The sequence below is a fragment of the Sander vitreus genome, chromosome 8 (genome assembly GCF_031162955.1).
Source record: "Sander vitreus isolate 19-12246 chromosome 8, sanVit1, whole genome shotgun sequence".
NCBI classification, from domain to species: domain Eukaryota; kingdom Metazoa; phylum Chordata; class Actinopteri; order Perciformes; family Percidae; genus Sander; species Sander vitreus.
This window is the reverse complement of record NC_135862.1, coordinates 24,603,971-24,625,495: the sequence shown is the minus strand read 5'-3', so window position 1 is coordinate 24,625,495 and position 21,525 is coordinate 24,603,971. Positions and strand designations below refer to the sequence as shown.

Below are 21,525 nucleotides of genomic sequence, written 5' to 3'. Positions count from 1 at the left end.
AACCAAGACATCAGGCTACCCGCTAGACATCAGCATGTCACTGTGAGCATGTTGGCATGCTGACATTCTTAACATTTAGCTTAAAAGGATGCTGTACAGCCACACTTAGCGGCTAGCATGGCTGTAGACTCCTATTCCTGTTTCATTATTACATCATATTCTGCTACACGTAATTCATATTTACATAGCTTACAACGCACACAATCTTACCCAGCAATCATGAATACTGTAATGCTAATCGTTTCGTCAATCAATTTAGGACATTGACTGTCTGTTGGACAGTATATACAACCTACTATTTGTGCCAACCGTTAGCCAAAGCTGTGACTGCAAAGCAAATCATTTTTTAAGAAAGAAAACTCATTGCTCTTGAAAGTGAGAAAACACAAATGAATGAAAAATAAATGAATGCAAATAGGGGGAAATGTTATGTGATGAAGGGGATTCCGATAGCCTGGTTGACACCAGACCCTTCTCAGTTGTAACTGAGAGCAAATCTCAAATTTGCAGGAAGTTTGTCAGGGTTTTCCCAGGCTAGGATTCTGAGGCCTTTCAAAACAATCCTGGTAAGGACTGCCATCTAGTGTCCATTTGCAAAGCTACATGCAATTGAATAAGTAACTCAACACAGCCTATTTCAAAAACTAGATCATGGTGAATCTGGTAACCAAGTCCTTTGACATGAACAATCAGAATAAATAGAACTTACTAAAATTCTTCAACTATGAGGAGAGTGTGAACTATGTATTAAATTGGTTTTTAAAGTAAAGCGGTCAGGAAAGGTTGAGTGTATATTATTGAGAAGTTAGGAGAAGGTGGGGAATGAAAAATGCCACAAGACATTGGCTAGCAATTTTGCAGATCCACTGCAGTGTTGGGGGTCCATCACCTCTCCTATCTTCTATAGTGAGATGGCCTGAGCATACCACTTTGACTGTGTGTTGGTGGAAAGCCAGGGTATGTCCCAAGAAACAGTGTGCTGTGGGTTCATAGGCACATCTTGTAGAATAATGTTCTTACTATTTGCAAATAAATATAATAAGAATGTAAAAGGTTTCCATAAGAGACCAAGTGTGTTTTGGTGTATGCTTATTTAGCTTAAGCCATAACTATAAGATAGTTAGGGTCACAGTGGCCTCGAGCAAAGTACATTGAGTAATAATAACAAGTGAAACAGGATGTACCGCTTTGCGTGAGAGCAAATGAAGACGAGACACAGCACAATGGCCTCGACCCTGGCGTGTGTTGTGTGAAGATAACACTCCCTGTGCTGGAGAAAAGAGGGGACCCAAGAAAGAAAGTACAAGAGATGAGGGGAAGTATAGAATGGGGCTCACAAGGTCTGACAGTCTAGAGATACGTGGACTGGCTCCGGCTTTTTGTCTGTTGCTAGGGAAACTTAGTCTCTACGTGCCTTGTGATCCCACAGACCTGTGTATTGAAACTCCGATGCTTGACTGATTAAACAAATGTATTTGACTTTATCTTATCGTCTTATTTGGCTGTTGCTTAGGATCAATGTAATTCCAATTTAACGAATGTGTATATAGGTTATAGGTTGTTCATTTGGAGTCAGACACATTGTCCCAAAAGGGGGCACACAGAGGAGGAAATCCCCAACAATCTCTTATAATTTAGTGTCCAGTAATTTGGCCAGTAGTGGTTTCTGATGCAGCTGAAAAGATAGCCTGTTTGGGTTAGAAAGCTACAGTACAGACTGTTTACTGTCAGACCTTGGTTTCTGAATCACTGAGCAGGCTGTTTCAAGCCAAGCTGATCTGTTTTCTCATTGATCTGTTCTAGATGACTGCATAAGCAATATAAATGATCAGGTGCAATATTGCTCTGAGCAAGTTAAAAGCATACAGGTAGACTTACTTACTGTAACTGTAGATACACTGTATAGCTCCACAGGCATGGGTCTGTGGACGTAATATTTTATGACATCCTGCTTTAGGGTGATACAGTATGTTCCTCTCATTTCAGCACAGCACGTTCCTCTTTCCTTTTACAGTGGCATTTTTGTGGATATAAAACAGAAGGAATAGATTATACAATTTTTCACAAACATATTTGTATTAGCCTACCCTTTTATATTTTTTTATTTTTATTTATTTTATTTTGATTAGCCTAATTTCACTGAGTGTAGTTAAAATCAAGTAGAGAGAAATGTGGGTAAAAATGTTTTTTAGCCATTTCAGTTTTACCTAAAAATGACAAAACCTATGCAACAACTACCTATAACAAACAAAGCAATATATAAATAAAATATTGCCTGATTTGCCAAGCTGTGTGTTTACAATGATATGTAAAGGTTAAGTCCAGTACATTAGAAGTCACTTTCACTGTCCTGCTTAGCTTTTGTTTTCTTAATTTTCTAAAAGGTATCATATGCTATAAACAGCAGGAGGTGTAGGCAATTTTTTTGAGGAAAGTCCAGAGACAAATCATGAAACGGCAATCTCTGGGATTTTACTGGTCTGGACAAGAAAACAGACGGGATTTGTGAAAGAAAACCCATATTTCTCTAAACCCAATTGATGGAGATTTTTAAATGTTTTAGTAGGTTCCCTTTGCTCTAAGGTTACAGCCAGAGCCATCTCTCTAAACGGCTCTGGTTACAGTGTGTGCATTGCTGTCCCTGTACAATACATCGAGTACACATCATATGTATTAGGTTCACACCGCCAGGCCTCCCCGCACGGCGTGTGCTCATCCGGGTACTTCTGGGTCGACCATATGATGTAGCCTACTCATTCCAAAACCTTCAATTAGGCCTAGCTGTATTTATCAGAAACGTTGAGGGTTTGTTTTCTCAAAATGTTGAGAGAACAAGCATTTCAGATATCTACAAAATGTGTTACTTGTCAAACCTCTAATGAGTCTATTTTGACTATACAAAATACACCCTGACTAGTAAAAATGTCATTTTATATATGTTTATATATGCATGAATATCGACATTTACATTATGCACATTATGGAAACGTGACAGAGAAACAGTTGTATAACTGTTGATTTTGACCAATCAGAGCGCTCCATTCCTTCCTGTTGACACAGAATGGTCTTGCTCTTGCGTGTCAGACGGGGTTACCACTCTTTACATCTATAGGTTTACCAGGCGTTACAGTTGACATACAATGTTTAACGTGTTAGTGAGGTTAAGTGGGCGTTAACTTTGTGTAGACTATCGTTACATGTGGAAACAAATATTTTCTACTTTTTGCGAGATAGTAGGGTTTCACCGCTTCGTGCGACAGCTTACAAAAATATCAAACAATTTAGACATCGCTGCTGGTCTCCTCCTCGAAAAGAATTTCCGTTAAATGTGTTTACTTCATCGTTGTTTACTAATCAAGACAAGAATTGTGCCTTTTTTCTCGCGTCTGCTGTGGGTACCTGGCTGCTGTCACACATGCAGCCGCTGGCGAGGAGACTCAACTCTGTGGATACATTTATGGAGCAACGTTTATCCACTGACCAGGTTAAAAGCGTCTTCGTTCTCGGACGTGAATGGACATTTGACTATTTTGTAAAATAAAGCAAACAAAGCAACGCAAGAGGACGTCTTTTTGTTGTTTTTAAGAAACCCCCCTCCCCTTTTTCTAACCTCCGCCGGGGATTATTAATAAGACAGGCGACATGGTGGTCAACACCATCCACTGGTTTAGGAAGGGACTGCGGCTGCACGACAACCCGTCTCTACGGGACTCTCTCCGGGATGCGGACACCCTGCGCTGCGTTTACATCCTGGACCCCTGGTTCGCAGGGTCCTCCAATGTGGGCATCAACAGATGGAGGTAACTTAATGGGTGGGATGTCAGAATTTGAAAGATGCCAAGTGCGAGAGGGAGTGATTTAATTGGGTGGAGGGTTTAACATATTATGTATCAACCTTAACCCCACATCTGGTGAACCCGATTTAAACTATTACTGATCTTCCACTTACACTGATTTAACCACCTCAGTGTCTGTCCAAATGTGCTATATTTTTGCAGGGTAACAGTTAGGCTACGCTACTGTGTTTGTGTGTGTTTTGCTTAAAAGTACAGTATGCTACATTATTGTTGTACATTTCTTAAATAGCCTACTGTAATACATCAAGGGTGAAACTGATGTGAAAGATGTCACATCTTTTAAATCACGTGTCCTATGTTAAAGGTCCAGTGGGTAGCGTTTTTAGTTGTTCATTATCTTTTTGCCCTTTCACAAACTTGTCCTTTTTCATGAATATTTACCTCCACCATCAATTCCAAGTATTCCTATTGGCTTGGAATTTTACATTTGCATGAACTGGGGTAGATGCTCCATATTTATGCGCCATCTTGAAATACGTTAGCACCGCCTTTCGCATTTTCGCTGTCACATGATAAACTCATAGACCTGCTAATGGGTATCGTCGCTTTCCATGAAATATAGCAAACATAACATCAACATAGCTAACATCAACAAGACAGTTTGTAGTACTCACCAAATCTTAAGATAACATTTTGCAATTAATAATGTAAAATAAATGTAACGAGCGGACCTGATCGCCGGAGGGAAAGCTGGATGAAGACGTGGATGACATCTTGGCTTTTTGAAGCGTGAAGGCTACCGTAGCTGTTATACGTACTTTGAGAGAGTTGATTGAGATATATGATCTCAACGCTAGATGGGAGAAATTCCCACACACTGGACCTTTAAGCTGCTGAAACTGCATCTAATTGAAAATAACACTCAAATGAGGCACCTGTAACAAACACCTGATGCGCCAGACTGTTTAACATACCATATGTAATTTGAAACTGTATGGAGAAGGGCAGGCAAATTCGAAAATTACAGGTGGATAAACATCTGTCTATCACGTCCGCCATTGTAGTTTTGAACAAACTTTTGCGTTTTGCCGTCAAACCCAAACCATAGATCAATGCCAAACACACCTAAACCACGCCCTTTGCCGAGACTGATTGATTCGGTAAGGTGTAGCCAGTACAGAAGCCTGACAAGATGGATTCTTGTGCAATCACATAATATTGCGAGAATCCAACTGCAAGGTAAAGACAACATACATACCATACCCTATGGTTGCTACCAAAATCCTTTCATATAGGTAGTAATATATAGATGAATCATATCTTTACTATTTTTCTCTATATAGCAACCCACAGCAAGTTTTCACAGAGTGCCGAAGGATAAAGAGAAGTGCAAACAGAGCAATGTTTTCTAATGGGCTGCTTACTGAAATGAACCTGTAATAAAATCAAAATATTTTTACAAACCTGTCCATAGACATTCAGACTGTAGTCCATCATTTTTCTTTATTTGGAAAGAAGTGTAGGCCTAACTTTAACCTTGATGTCCTGAGAAGACTTGTGTAAAGGCTCCAGGCAATAAGCGTGCCTGGTTACCACGATGACGATACATTTTGCCCGCTGACTCCCTCTGATGCAGAGTCATTCAGTCCTGAATGGAGGGCTGAGAAATTGGGTCATTGTGGTCTAATGGTCATTACATCATACTGCCACTGTTTTGACCTGACATTAAACACACACACTCACCAGAACCCCAACTCCACCCCCTTTTATAGTCCGCTGCACCACCTCATTTAATATTTGCACACTATTGCTATTGATTTTCCAACATTACTGTGACCACCTTGTCAGCTTTTCAATGTTTTGATGGTGGTCAGAATAACTGCCAAGTTTCTGTATACCACCTTTATATTTAACTGTATCAGCTCAATTTTTGAATTGCATTGCTCTCTCTCATCTTAATTCTGTCAATTGTAGTGCCCTGCCATGCATACACGTTGTAAACTGGTCAGTGCTTTGAGATCACGGCTGCTGTTGCACTGTTTTAATGTACTGAGTATGGGAAATTATGTAATGATTTGTTTGTAATAATTATTGAAAACCCAGGAGAGGAGAATGATAGTGTAACAGTGTAGTCAATTTTCAGAAGGAGAGTCTAAGCAAGACTACACAGAATTTAGAGATCAGTATTCATGTTTGTAACACAAGAGGCTCCTTTCCTTGAACGATACTATTGGTTACAAGACCACCACACTCTTTTGAGTGAGTTTTGTGGGAAAGTATCAATTGTTGATCTTTTAGCTATTGGTTTTTATGGTTTTTAGGTCTAAACTTGCCTTCAGGAACCAATGAACAAAATCAAAAGGGAGATTTATTTTAACAAATCCCTGGTTTGTATGACTTTAGAACCGATTATTGATACTGATCTGTTACAAAAATGTTTTGAATTAATAGGTCAAATATTAATAATGAGGCAAATAAAAGCAGTACTAAGTGTAAATAAAAGAGCATTGTATACTTTAACCAACTATGCATAAATTGTATGATGTGCTGTGTCTGTTTTGAGCTAGTTCTGCTTTGTTGTGATTGTGCTGGTTGATTATTACAGTGAAAAGGTTTGATGAATACGCTGATGCATGTATCATACATGAAAGCTTTTATGTTTTCTGCCTCGCTGATAGAAATGTTAAGAAGTTAACCTCACTTATAGACTGCACACTCACTGTTGTGTTAAGTGTGGTTGTCTTTCTGCTACTGTTCTGGGTAACATTTTGCAAGTGCAGTATGTATGTGTATGTGTATGTGTATGCACCACAAGAGGGCTGCCTGTTCACACTAAAATGCTTGAATCTTCCTTTTCATGCACTCTCTTCATTGTTGAGAGATTTTCCTTCTGTAGTCTATATAGAGTATTTTATCTATGTCACATGTTGGTCATGGATTTACATTTTTAATTTATTCGATAATTTGTTTGAATCTTATGATTAGGCTATGTTTAAAATTTAAATTTAGTTAGGAAAATAGCCATTCTCCAAATGCTGCATTGTTGTTGTTGCCTACTGAAATGCTTGTGATCGGTAACTTGGTTATTCTCGAGAGTTGGAAAAAGTTCAGTTGTTTTGTTTGCAGTGTTATAGCTTCACAGGACCGCTAACATAGTCATAAACTTTAAGTCTTGTTGTTCTAGATATCGACAGATGTACAGCCGAATGAATTTGAACTGCCGCACATGCTAAGCAACAGTCTGAAGCGCTGACCCTTGCTAAAGCAAGAGTTGCATATCCAAGCATCTTAATCTTTAAGTACAATCACGAGGGTCCATACAACCTCAATTTATCTCCCATATAAATCCCATAGGAATGTTAATATCCATGTGACACACACACACCTTCATTGTCCAGGAGTGGTGGTATAGAACCCCCAATATTCCTTTTAGATCATCTGATCTGCATCTATGATCAGTGGTCTCATGATTGCATTTATTGTAACCGTGGTCTCTGGTGGGAGGTCCTCTCAGCTGTATAATCTATTAATTGATCCGTCTATCTGTTTGGTTTCAGGTTTTTGTTGCAATGCTTAGAGGACTTGGATGCAAGCCTGCGCAAACTCAACTCCCGCTTGTTTGTCATCAGAGGCCAGCCTACAGATGTCTTCCCTCGGATGTTTAAGGTGTGAGCGATGGAATAGAGTAGCAGTCTTACACTTAGCTTTACTATGAAATAAACTGTAACTTTTTTAAATAATAAATAAACACAATGTTACATCTCATTTAACAGTGGCTGAAAAAATTTTTTTTTTAAAAAGATTTTCATACTTTATTTTATTTATTTGTTCACACATCGTCATCGTATCATTAAAACACAATTTCAGAAGGTACAATCATATATGTAGGCCGCGTGAAATGGGGAACCCCAAATAAGCTACAAAAAGCTTTTCGGAAGGAGCCCGATAACAATTAACATACAACGGAGAATATACAGACACTAAAAACTCAATTTACAATAGACTCAACATATACAAATACAACAAAATACAGACGATCCCAGTAAAAACATAACACGTTATAAGTTACATTGTTATAAGCAATATTTCCTTCAGACTTTTCTTTAAGATGGAGACAGAATGCGAAAATTGCAAGTTTTCATCAAGCTCGTTCCAGATCTTCAGTGAACTTGCAATGGCCCTCCAAATTGATTACATAGACATTTCATTGATTTTCATAGAAAAATCTCAAATAACAATCTAGAAATCAGCTACATATCATCATGTGGTCTTTAACCCAAGTTTAAGGTCAATCACGCTGAACCAATTTGTTGTTCATGATATTTGAATAAGTAGATTTGTCGTGTACATTGTGGTCTCTGTCACTCTTATCAGTCTATCATTTACATTCTTCAACCGAATAAAACAATGAATTGTTTCTATTCCTGTTCCTCAGGAATGGCAGATTAACCATTTATCTTATGAGTATGACTCTGAGCCATTTGGCAAGGAACGTGATGCTGCCATCCAAAAACTAGCCAGCGAGGCTGGGGTCGAGGTCACGGTGCGGACTGCACACACCCTGTACAATCTGGACAAGTGAGTGGCTATACATTATTTGTTGAAACCCATGTCCCATTGTAATGAACCTGTTGTGGATTGTCAATGCCTGCTCTGTGTTTGTGTGTGTGAAGACGTGCTGATTCCCTTTACATTTTTCTTTCCTTAAGGATCATAGAACTCAATGATGGTCAGTCTCCTCTTACGTACAAGCGCTTCCAGGCCCTCATTAACCGTATGGATGCTGTGGAGCTGCCTGCAGACAAGATCACTTCGGATGTTATTAAAGATTGTGCCACACCCATCAGTGAACACCATGATGACAAGTTCGGGGTGCCCTCCCTGGAAGAGCTTGGTAAATGTTTGTGTATATCTCAGTGTCATAGTCACAGACTTTGAACAGTTTTTGAATCTATTCTTGTATATTTTGCTTCTTCAGGTTTTGAGACACAGGGCCTAACCACGGCAGTATGGCCAGGTGGAGAAACGGAGGCCCTCATCAGGCTAGAGCGGCATCTGGAGAGAAAGGTAAAAAGATATTTTACTACACAGAAAACATGGATGGCTGGAATAGTTTCTCAGCAGAAGAACAGAAAACCAATAAACCTTAACACATGAAAGATTGCTAGAACTGAATCGAAGATTGAGACTAAAACGCACTCTGGCAAGACGTTTCCAGGATTTGCAAACACCCTGTTTATTCTACTCGCTTCAAGTGACAAACTCCACCAGATGTATGTTATGTCACCACTTTTAAGCCTCAGTTTTTGAGGCCTGACACTCAGACATTTCATCTTATCTGATGTCGTTCATGTATTCAGGTGCATATTTTCTCTCAGGAGTCACAGTGGGATTTTTAAAGTTAAAGCTGACTGACCATCATTTTTCAGGCATGGGTGGCGAACTTTGAACGTCCACGTATGAATGCCAACTCCCTGCTATCCAGTCCCACAGGCCTCAGCCCCTACCTGCGCTTTGGATGTCTCTCCTGTCGGCTCTTCTACTTCAAACTTGATGATCTGTACAGGAAGGTACGAATGACCACAGATGAAACATGAAAAAATATTAACTATTTATATAGCCTTTTTTTACGTTTTTTTTATCACGTTTTGTTTTCACTCAGGTTATTTTTATATAGATGTGAGTTTCATAAGCCGAGGCAATACACTGTTAATATAAGCATTTAAAAGTCTACACCATCTGCATTTTTATTCATGATTACAAACAATCTAGAACCTTTGTCTTTCCTTTTTTTCAAATTGATCTCATCAGGTCAAGAAGAACAGCACCCCACCTCTTTCCTTGTATGGTCAGCTGCTGTGGAGGGAGTTCTTCTATACGACTGCTACCAACAACCCCTGCTTTGACAAGATGGAGGGAAACCCTGTTTGTCTATCGATCCCATGGGACCGAAACCCAGAGGCGCTGGCCAAGTGGGCAGAGGGACGGACAGGCTTTCCCTGGATAGACGCCATTATGACCCAGCTGAGGCAGGAGGGGTGGATCCATCATTTGGCAAGGCACGCTGTGACCTGCTTCCTCACCAGGGGGGACCTCTGGGTCAGCTGGGAGGAAGGCATGAAGGTAAGACAAGAGAAAATAGGCATTGAGTATCTAAGTACATAAGGTGCACACTTTCCATCAATCGCTACAGTTCTTCATGTCATTAAAAAGAAGAGTAAAGAGTTAAAAGAAGAAGGTACCTAGCTGGTGTGCTGATGTCCCTCGCTATGATTCAAATGACTACCATGCATTGTCTCAACTGTCCACTGTCTGTGTCTCGTACAGGTGTTTGAAGAGTTGCTTATAGATGCGGACTGGAGTGTAAATGCTGGCAGTTGGATGTGGCTTTCTTGCAGTTCATTTTTCCAGCAGTTTTTCCACTGCTACTGCCCTGTGGGATTTGGACGACGCACAGACCCCAATGGGGACTACATACGGTCAGTCAGTACTTTCATCTGCATCACATGAATATAAAAGCCCTGGCCTTTTCAAATACAATCACGACACACAATGATTTAATTTAATTTACAGTGCCAATATTAATTGAAAAAGCTTTCACAGTCAGTATTAATGGTGTTTGAACATTAACTTTACTATGGCACAAATACTGCCCCGCTACGTTCACAAATTGAGCGTCAGCGTCAGTTCTGGGAGGCCAGGTAGTCAAGACGCTGCTAACCGCTATTGGTCAACATCACGGTCTCATCAACTGAGCTGCAGCAGCTGATCTGCATTAGCGCATCAGCTGGTCACTCCCCTAGCTGCTAAATGGCTACACTCAACAGGGCGCGCTACTTAAGCTGATTAAGTTTGCTCCTTCTGCTTGCTGCCTTAGCTGCTCCTAAATACTGCTACTTTAGCGTGTTTCTACTGCTGCTATAGTTTGCTCCAAATGCTTGCTGCTCGCTTTTTGCTACCCACCTCCTCCCCTGCTCCACCTTGTGTCATGTATAACGTGGCATTTGCTTCTATGTCATCGTTGCTGCTCTGTTCATATGGGGGAATAGTTTAGCTCTCCCAGTCTTAAACTGTGTGAGCGTCCCCTAATGCTGCTGCTGCTGTCCCCTGATTCACTGCTCTTTCATGGTGCTCATGAAAGGTCAGGGGACTCCTCTGAACAGAGCCATACCACCAAATTTAATTCATAATTTATTCAATAAATTCTAAAGCTTTTATTGTCTGTGTTGTTCTTGACGTTATGGACCTGACAGAACTATAATGTCACTGTTAACTTCACACTCAACGTCACATGCTCTATATCTCTCCCGGCCGCACACTCGTTAATGTTACGCACACAACCTACGCACTTACGCAACCACGAGTTATTCTTTAAAGGAGTTTGCTCCTTAAAGGAGTTCGCTACTTGTAGAAAACATTTTAGTTTAAAAAACAGCTTAAAAAACATAAAAAACCTGCCTCAATACAGCATCTCCGTATCAGTTAAATAGAAAAAGGAGCGTCTGTACCTCCTTATCATACCTGCGGGTTTTCCAAATACCCTAGTATTCTGTAATACCGTAATACTGCCCAAGCCTACCATATTCCACTCATCTTTTATCTTCAACAACCGTCTTCATTCTTTTCTTCCTCTGCTCCCAGGCGTTATTTGCCCATATTGAGGGGCTTTCCAGCCAAATATATCTATGATCCTTGGAATGCCCCAGAGGAAGTCCAGAAGGCAGCCAAGTGTATCATAGGAGTCCACTACCCCGGGCCCATGGTAAACCATGCTGAGGCCAGCCGCATCAACATAAAGCGGATGAAGCAAATTTACCAGTGGCTTTCCAGCTACAGAGGACTGGGTAGGGACATGACCCAGATATTGATTACCTCAAACGTGCACTCTCATGCCATAATCTTTATGTCTTTATAAATATTTGGAATGCTACCTTTATTTATGCCGTTAATTTTTTCTGTTGATAGTTCTGACTTTTTAGTCATTCCTCCCATCCATGATTCCCTATGAAACCTGTTATGAGGCCCAACCCTATACACCACGATGGACAGTAGATCTAAAAGTTACACATTGGTTTGCCCAGAAGTAAAGAACCAATGTTTCTTTATCATGTTCTCTTTTGGGTAATTTAAAATGCTTTGGTCCCTTTGCAGGCCTGTTGGCAACAGTACCTGCCAACAACAACGGTGCAAATGTCAGTAATGTCAGAGGAGTCAACACCAGTCAAGGTCCTGGAGGGTCCTCTGATGGCATCTTCAAATACCCGTTAACGTCTCGAACAGGTACATACTGTAGGTTGGATGGTTACCATTGTCATTGGTTAGAATACATTTCTTTGCATGTTAATACATACATACATTTAAAATTGTACAATGCAAACAAGATACTAATATGTTTACTCAAAGTCAACGCACTCATGACTAAAATGTATACCCACGAGACTCGGGTCAGGGTGTTATCAAATATTTGCTATCCCTGGCCTGCAGGATTAAGTTTTGAGAACCGTTAACTGAATATTTGGCGTTATTATTGAACATAAATGTTGCTCTCCTAAAAACAAGGCAGAAATATTGAAAAACCAATAAAAATGCTCTGGGCCAAGTTGCTGCACTTGCAAAAGCAAGTCATAACTTCATAGGTATGTTCACTTCACTGTTGAATGTATTGAAGTGTTTTCATATCCAATTCACCAAACAAAATGTAAGTTGATGCCAAGTGAATTTGAAATAATCTGTTTGTATATTCTGTACGTCATGTTTTAACACAGAAAGAGGACACTCCATGCAGAAGCGGCGTCGTGAAGAGGCTCCAACCCAAAGCAACTGTAAATCCTGGAGAAAGAGCAAATAGTGTGCAAAAGGCAGAATAAAAAGGGTGCCTCCGGCAGTCTGGATCAAATGGATAGCACCCTCTCCTGCAGTGCTCTCAGCTGACACACAGTGACTTTAACTAACAATCCATAACATGCATGGTCTCCAGATCAGAGACATCACACATCTCAGGAACAGAGGAAGGAATTCAGAGGAAATACTAATATCGAAGAGAAAGAACCTTTGAACTGCAGGGTATAAAAGACAAAAACAATTGATCTATTAAATCTTGACCTCTCAGGGTGTTGTGAGACAATTATTGTCTTCGTTTTTGTGTTTTTTTTGTCTTTTCTTATTGTGTCGTAATCACCCTTTTTTCCCCTCAACACCCACATCAGTCAGGCCAGGACATCATTTGAGTGAAACTGTGTCATTCAGCCGATTATTAAATCAGACAAATGTTTATCAAGGCATCAGTTCTCGTAGATAGTGAGCTGAACATTTTGCTAATGTTCGGCTTCGGTATTTAAAATGTCAAACTCTGGTTCCGATCTGAGTGATGGGAACTTATGACACAATCCAGAGACGCTGACTTTGTTGTATACAGCTGACACCCTCAGCCACTGTGGCACACTGACAAAAGATGACCTGGATGACATACAGTTGTATTTTTTCTCAAAAACAATCACCCAAATATTTCATATAATTATATTAAAGTCACTGTCAGGAATTTTTTTTTTTTTTTTTCAAAGATTTAGTACATACAATTCTGATGTGCAGTGGTAATGAATATTAAGCAAGACTATCAGGTTTGATAATAAAGCAGGCCTTACAAATGCCATCATACATTAACTACATATTTATTGTTTTTATTTCCAACTTTTGTATATTTGGTTCTGTGGTTTCACAACTCCTATTGTAAAAAATGTGTTACCGAAACTCAAAAAGTTTTAAGGGCTGTACTACAAAGCGAGATTAGTGGATTAGCGAGGTATTTAGAGTGTAAAGCAAGGGTTTTCCTTGTCACAAAGGTGGCTCTCTTTAAATCTGGCTAGATCGCCGCGCTAACTTGTGCTGCATGGCTAACCTGGTCCGGACCAATTTTTGATTCGAGTTTTGGCTAAAAAAGCTCTTTCACTAATCAACTCCTTTGGAAACAGCGGCACTCTACAGTCAATTCACAAGTCAGATTCTCAGAGGTAATACGTTATAAATGCAAACTGGTTGAGCTGTAATGTTAAATTATTACACTGAAGGCAGCTGTGCCTCAAATTGTGCATTTTTCTGCCACAGGAACCTATATCAGGTATGCAGAAAATCTGAGCAAGAACAGCATTATATTTTATTTATAAGGTTGATGTTGCTCTCACTGAATGTGTTTGTAGTGTTCTCTGGTTACTTGCCCATGCTAGTTTTAAGAGAGGCTTCTATAAATCATACAATAATAGTTCACTATATTATTATTAACTACGACGTTAACTTGCATATGAAATGTGGTATAATTCCTTCAAACCATAACTATACCACTTTTTATGTTTTTATGCTTAGTCCTGATTTGGTGAAGTCCGTTTTACGCTGCTGGTATATTGCAGCTAATAGAACACCATACATACACATTAGAAAGTTGATTAGTTTAATTTATTTCACCTTTATTTTTTACAGGCAAATCATGAAGAACTTTTTTTACAATGGTGGCCATGACAAGTGACAAAGCCACTTAGGGGAAGGGAAGTCTATTATTTTATTTATCACAGATAATATTCAATCAATAAGTACATTTAACTTTGATTTGACTAAAAACCATAGTGATTTCCATGTCTCCATTATGGGACAGTGTAAGACTTAAATGCAGTTCTTGAGTATAATGTTTAAATCTGCTGCATCGAGTTGAAAGTGTCAGAGCTGTAGAATGAGCAGATGTCACATAAAAACTAAACGGTCAGCATTAAGAGTGCATTGAGTGGTAAAAATAAAAATATATACACTTATGAATGTACACCAGGGTAATTTTCTTCCAGCATTACTCTCTCGCCTGTTCAATAAACATTGTTTGAATGCTGTGCTTGTAAGTGATTTGCATAAAGAAAACTTGTACTCATGATCCCTCATGCAGCTTGTCTATCTGATATATACTGTACCTATCCACATGTAAACTACCTTTTTATAGTTTTTTTCTCAATTTTGTATCAATTTCTACAAATGTGTTTTCACTGAGACATTGAAGAGTTTTTTGTTAAGCAGTGTCAAAAAAGCTTATTGAGTTACTGTGACTGAAGGCTGTTGAACAATAAAACATGAGAAAGTCCAGGAGGTTGTACTACTCTTTATTGGCACTGTATGTGAACTTTGTGCCAATTAATTTGAGATAGTGTGTTGAATGTTACATCATTTTCCATAGGTTTTGATCTTTTATCCTGTTTTCTTAAAAGGTGCAGATATTTATACCAATAGTTTTCTTTTAGGTAAAGCCTTAATCTGTTTTAGGGCTTATTTGTTAATTACCAACCTTATGTTTGTATTCGTTTTTTTAATCAACAATGTACATAACATACCACCCAGCCTTTAAAGGTTGTAAAAAGTGAAATTTCCATGTCTTTTTATTATAAAGCCGGTTGAAGTGCTACATAAATACTGTGAATGTATCAAAACGCTCAGTCCACAGAGAAATATACACAGCCTGTATTCAGAAACGAGCCGTCAGGACTTTGGTACGATTGGGATTTCACAACTATAGGTAGAAAGTGCTGCTACAGTGCCATTACAGTCATTCCCTGACTACAATGACTGAGTGGCAAGATCGCAGATGTGGAAGACCCGAAAACGCTGAACCAGTCAGAACAGCAGACTGGGCTTTTTTGGGAGGGGGCCTTAAGGAGCAGGTGCTAAAACAAAGCGTTTCAGACAGAGAGTGAATACAGGTATATTCAGACAGAAAATATAAGAAAAAGAATGTTTTTTGAACATTAAAACATGTGAGCATGTTCTAGTAGAAACCCAAAATGCTAGTTTGAACCTGAAAATTAACATAATATGGACCTTTAATAATTTAGACTTTGTCAATAGCTTATCTGGTTTTATTACATGGGTTTCTCCCTCCTGCAGCCTTTGCATTTTCACATTAAGGATGCGATGACTGAAACTCTACGTGTCCAATAGCAGCTGCCGCTCGGTGGGCGGTGATAGTTGAGTTCAAGCCGCAATACATTGTTGCCGCACACAGACAGACGCTTAGTGTTGCAGATCTTGATCCTGCGCATGTTTGACTTTGACGCAATAGTTTAACTGCATGTCGGAGATGGAAATGAGTCCGGACGGTCGGGACAAAGTGCAGAAGAAGCCTGTTCGCCTCATAGCAGCGGTCTGCAATGACATGGGGATCGGCAAAGACGGGAAACTGCCCTGGAATTTACCGTAAGAGTGAAACCATTTGTGATGATGTCTGTTAGGGCATGTAAACATGTCAGTCAATACAGGCCTGTGTCAGTACAGCCTTGCAACTGTCTTCTGTAGCCTACCATATGGTATCCACATGTGAGTAGAAGGACAGCTAGTGAGTCAATCTTTTCTTTCGCTTTTCAGTCTTCATCACTTTTTTTAATCTATTACTGTAGCCTGTATCCCATCATCTGCAAACCTAAAGATTTGAGGAAAAGTTTATATAGGCCTAGCCTTTGAAAGCAGCTGATAGTTATTGTAACAGTCCTATATTGAAAAAGGCTACAGTAACAGGAACACTAGTTGCAAATGTAACAGGTCCTGTTAGTATATGCTGAAGTTACCAGGGATAAAAGTTGTATCCATAGACCATAGGTTGTACAGTAGACAGTACTTGTGGAGCCTCATGGGGAGCTTGTACACTATAGTAAAATAAAAAGAAGAGATGTGTTTAGAATTGTTATGTAATGTAGGATGTATGCTATACATCCTGACCTATTCACTTGGTTAAACTATAAGCAACAGTACATACAGGGTTAAGAAGTTAGTAACAGCTGACTGTTTTCTGTCTGATTTTTTATAAACATTTTTTATTTGTGACTCTTACAGATCTGAATTCCAGTACTTTCTGAACACTGTCAAAAGGGTGTCGAGACCAGGTATTCCTTAACGTCAATGTTGCATTATATTATAACCACCTCAGATAGGGCTGGAGCCAAAAGCACACCTGCATTTTAGTACCAAAATGATATATCTTTACTTTGCTAAATATTAAGGAGCCTTAAAGGGACATTCCAATTTGGTTATTTTATCCTTAAACAGTTTTTCATGAAATGAAATTAAACATACCATGATAGAAGGTTGTATCCAGTTTCCCCCCTTTGGTATGGGCGCAATTCATTTGGTACTCGAAACTTTCCAGGTTTTGAAACCCAGTCCTGCACTATGTGCCACAAGACGTGAGGGATGCAAAAGTTGAGATGTGGAGTTAATTGTCAAATATTTTATTATTTATTTCAGGAAAGATGAACATGATGGTCTGGGGAAAACTGTGCTGGTACTCCCTCCCAAAAACTACGTTCCCAATGGCCAATATTATGCATGTGGTGCTGAGCACGACACTGGAGTGAGTGCTCTCTCACACACAAACACCTGCATCAACAAGGGGAGGGAGATGTTTGGGGTTATCTATCCAGAAACAAATTCTAGGTTTACATAGTCATTCATCCTTCTCAATCTAATGGGCCTTTCTCCTCTCACAGCACGGTTCCAGATCATGCCCACTTCCTCTGTCAAGACTTTGAGAGTGCGGTTCGCCTGGCTGCACAGCCCCCCCTCGCTGACCTAATTGAGACCATTTGGATTGTTGGTGGGACGCAGGTCTACAAGGTAAACCAGTCTGAGCATGTCATTGAAGATATGGCTGAGAGCACGACTGGATTGACCAGTTAGGGCCCTACACCTTTAGTTTTTAGTTAGTGGCCTCCCAGCCATCCCAGCATTTTAAGCTCCACTCAACTTCAAATCAGTCTGGTCAGTCAGAATAATTAAACACTTTTTTCAATGGTGTGTGTGGCCTTTATGAGACCACGTGGTCGGCACAAACTAGGAACAGCATGCTAACAATGAGGCTTTAGTGCGGTGTTGATTTCACCTTTAAAAAGAGCTCACACCAGCAGGGTTGGTAAACAGGAAACTGTGAAAATTGGCAGTGCCATGTGGAGCCACAAATATTCAACATTGTCTTGTGCAGCTTAGATTCCTTTCTTCCTATGGCAGTGGTTTTTCTTTCATAATAAAAGCTTTTTTTTTTATATTAATGAACGTCCGTTACATTCAAGCTATTGCCAAATTAGTTGATAGAAAGCTAATTAAGACTATCAGCTCCACCAAACTCTCTCTGTATTTCTCAGTATGGCTGTGTTCAGAAACTGGTGTCGTCCGGTGACTTTCGCATGCAGAAAATCAAGTGAAGATAATTACCTCTGCTAAAGAGTCCGTCATGTTTTATTAATCCTCCGTGTCCTCCTTGGCTACTAGCAACTGTGTGGAGGAGGGGTGGGGTTGGTGCGCGATCACGGAAGGCTTGTATCATGTGGAAGCGCTGACAGTTTTGTTGTCATTACTTAGAATTCCTCATGGGGGAGACAGAAATTACGCACTATAGCTTTAAAGCTGTTAATGTACTCTATATCCTTGACGTTCCACTTTCAGGATTGCTCCGGTGCCGCAAAAAATTCCGCCAGATGCATGTATTTTCTGTTTCCTTCCGCCTTCTTTGTGTTGGAATTTTAAATTTGGAGGATTTATGAGGACTATTGTTAACTGCTCCTCAGATCTCTGCATGGTGAATTGGGACAGCTAGCTAGACTATCTGTCCAATCTGAGTTTTCTCTCACACGACTATTTTGCAGCGGCCCTATGCGGAGCTCAGCACCGCCCATGACGATTCTGATTGGTTTAAAGAAATGCCATTAAACCAGAGCACGTTTTCCTCCCATCCCCGAATGCTATGTGGAGTAGCCAGACCCTCCTTCAGCGTGCTTTGGAGAAGAGTCTGGCAAAGCGAGACTACTGTTAATGTGAACAGAATCTGTGTTGCTTCTTGTTAATGATCAGGATGCGCTGAAGCACCCGTGGTGTGACTTGGTTTACCTGACAGACGTCATGGCACACTTTGACTGTGACGTTTTCTTCCCTGAGTTTGACAGAGCACTCTTCAAAGAACAAGAAGGGTATGTGTTAATTTCATTCTCAGACCATTTAGCATGCATGTCGTCCTGACCTGGAGGCTGTGGCCCCAAGTCTGAACCTGTCGGTGTTGAAAGGTCAACGGTAAGCAGTTAAAAAAGAGGGACTTTTACATGCAAAGTTGTTTTTAAAAACTTCAAGCTTTGCCCAGTGAGTAAGTGATTTTGTGACTTTTGTTACAAAGTAGACATCAGCACTATCTATTAGACTGCATTGTTATAAATAGTTCAGATCAAAAGGATTTGCTGACATCACCACTTACTTCAGTTGCACTGAATTTGAATAGTATATTATGTTCACTGAAGAGTCTTACCTTGTTTTTGGTATTATCATTAGAGGCAATACATTACTGATTGTTATTGAAAAAGCCTGAGTATTTTTACCTGCTCTATGTCAGTAGGTTTTCTTCCACAATAAAAGCTCATTTATTTTATGGATATTGTTTATATTATTCTATATAATATTGTATTTGACAGGTTTTTGTCCTTTTAATGAACTCACAAAACCATTTTCCTTTTGTTTCCAAACAAGTTTTCCTAATGTACCGAGTGGAATTCAAGAGGAGAACGGCATTAAGTACAAGTTCCAAGTGTTCAAGAAAGAGATTGAGCTGTCTACACCGCATCACCAAAGAGAAAATCAATAGATTGTCAGAAAACACTCAAAATAACTCATTCCTTGAAAACCTTTCAAGATTTATTCCTGAGTTAACTCCTGGATAGACTGTAGAGACATGCTGCCAAACCCACAGCGCGTCACTATATTTCTATAAATTCATGGAAATCCAAACTCTTGTTAACACTCTTTGTAATATAGTTGAGCATTCCAGTGTAAATATGACTTTTATACTCTTTGTAATCGATGAAATACTTGAAACGCAGACACTTTAACGGCCCTCCAGTTTGTCTACACAAGTCTTTGCGTGTATTTACCCATCTTCCATCGCTGCTGCTTGGTAGGACATTACCATCTGTTCCGATATAAAAACTGCCACCCTCTGCTGTCACCTTGTCAGCGTTCCCATCTCGCCCTCCTCCTCAGTAACATAGCAGCCGCACAGAGAATATGCTTGTCACTGAGTCAGTCAGCTGCCTACGTTGACGGTAGCCTGTGGTCTGGGTAGCACAGCAGATCTTTTTAAGCAAACATGACAGATGCCAGTTTAAAAAGCAACAAATGAATTGTCCTACAGGTTTGGTTCGATCCTATAATGACTGTCTTGTCATTCAGAAAGATATGGGGACATTTTACAGCTTGTAATTTGTTGTGATTACAACTGAAAATACATGTATTGTGAAGGTTTTTACTGTGCAGTTTTTTGTCTAAGAAGTTTTTCATGCAAATAAATCAAGTGTAATTGTTTAATGGAGAAACAACTGACGATTTGTGAATTTATATTTCATTTTTAATAAAACGATATTATTTACTTATTACTATATACTTATTCATCTGGTTTTATGTCATACTTTCTGCCACTAGATGGAGGCATATCAACAGAAAGCTTTATGCTGCTGGTAACTGATTAACAACATATCCCAGCTTGGATTACACGCACACACACACACACACACACACACACACACACACACACACACACACACACGGCATTAACGGTCTCAGAAAGCTCAATATCTATTGGGTATTGATGGTCTGGTAATAGTGATGTTATAAAAATGGTCACAGTGACTTTACTACAGAAAAAATCTAAGTTATATACAACAGTAGCAGTAAACAGTAAAGTAAGTAAGCAGTGGAAAGAGATATGTAACATGAAGCAGATGTATAAGGAGGTCAGGGATTTTTAATACTCAATAAATAATTGTACTTTAAACCCCTTTGTCAAAGCACTTTGATCGACATGCTGTTTTTAAATGTGTTCTACAGATAATCTGAATAAAGATCAGAACAATAAAACTAAACAATAACCTATAAAGCCTATAACACCTTATAGAGTATTTTGACATCTCAATAGACTATCTACGGTTAGATCTGAGTGGAAACTCCCAGAAGACTTTATGTTAACGGTTCAAGCGAAAACACCTTTGTCTTTCTTCAACTTCACTTTTTGTGTGAACTCGAGTTTCTTGAGTTTTCCATCACCACCCTCTTTCGTCTCAGATCAGATCTCAATCTGCATAAATTCTTCTAAGAACTAGACAGAGAACTTTCACCTTCATCAGTGAAAACGTGAACACATAATTATTGCATTTCACCAACATTACCGGCCACTGTTTGATCGCCAACAGTCATTTAAAGTCATGCCTTCAGATTCATGCACCATCTCCACTCCATTTAAGTGGGTTTTTCCATCCGTGCCACTACATAACGTGCAGCACGCAGCGCAGCCATCCTTATTATAATATGGAGTTCGGTGACCTCATGTGGTTCACAGCATTCACCCAACGTTAACCTGAGCTGTGGCTGTGTGGCTGTAGTGTGTCTAAGGGATTTGACAGTGAGCCAACATGAACGATACCAGGGTTAAATGGAATTCAGCCATCATTAATTGTATTGGTTAGTAGTAAATCTAAAGTGGAACAGTATTCTGAGTCTGTCTGTCTAAGGACAAGCATTGACAACCACTGCTTTAAATGGTCAATGGGATTATAATATAAGGCATGAATGAGTGATTGATTCAAAAGATGGAGTAACAGCGATATGATCCCAACAGACTGCAGCTCACCACCAGCAAAATTACCAGTAGTGACAGATGAGCCCATTTCAAAGTTGGGAA

The 21,525-nt window shown here is 39.6% G+C and overlaps 2 protein-coding genes across 3 annotated transcripts; both read left to right on the top strand.

Moving 5' to 3' along the window:
• Positions 1 to 3,065: 3,065 nt before the first annotated feature.
• On the top strand, positions 3,066 to 14,906 carry cry1b (cryptochrome circadian regulator 1b). Of its 2 annotated transcripts, none has more exons than XM_078257602.1 (11): positions 3,066 to 3,800; positions 7,355 to 7,463; positions 8,233 to 8,375; positions 8,507 to 8,691; positions 8,776 to 8,864; positions 9,227 to 9,367; positions 9,609 to 9,920; positions 10,125 to 10,276; positions 11,439 to 11,641; positions 11,949 to 12,077; positions 12,563 to 14,906. In XM_078257602.1, exons 1-11 carry the CDS (start codon positions 3,643 to 3,645, stop codon positions 12,643 to 12,645), a joined length of 1,704 nt encoding a protein of 567 aa, XP_078113728.1. In that variant the 5' UTR covers positions 3,066 to 3,642; the 3' UTR covers positions 12,646 to 14,906. The 2 variants fall into 2 exon arrangements, with proteins under 2 accessions (XP_078113728.1, XP_078113729.1); XM_078257603.1 differs by having other exon boundaries at positions 11,949 to 12,086; positions 12,563 to 12,654.
• Positions 14,907 to 15,762: 856 nt separating this feature from the next.
• On the top strand, positions 15,763 to 20,225 carry LOC144521580 (dihydrofolate reductase). Its single transcript, XM_078256134.1, has 6 exons — positions 15,763 to 16,016; positions 16,650 to 16,699; positions 17,061 to 17,166; positions 17,303 to 17,429; positions 18,660 to 18,775; positions 19,323 to 20,225. Exons 1-6 carry the CDS (start codon positions 15,892 to 15,894, stop codon positions 19,435 to 19,437), a joined length of 639 nt encoding a protein of 212 aa, XP_078112260.1. The 5' UTR covers positions 15,763 to 15,891; the 3' UTR covers positions 19,438 to 20,225.
• The last annotated feature ends 1,300 nt before the right edge of the window (positions 20,226 to 21,525 follow it).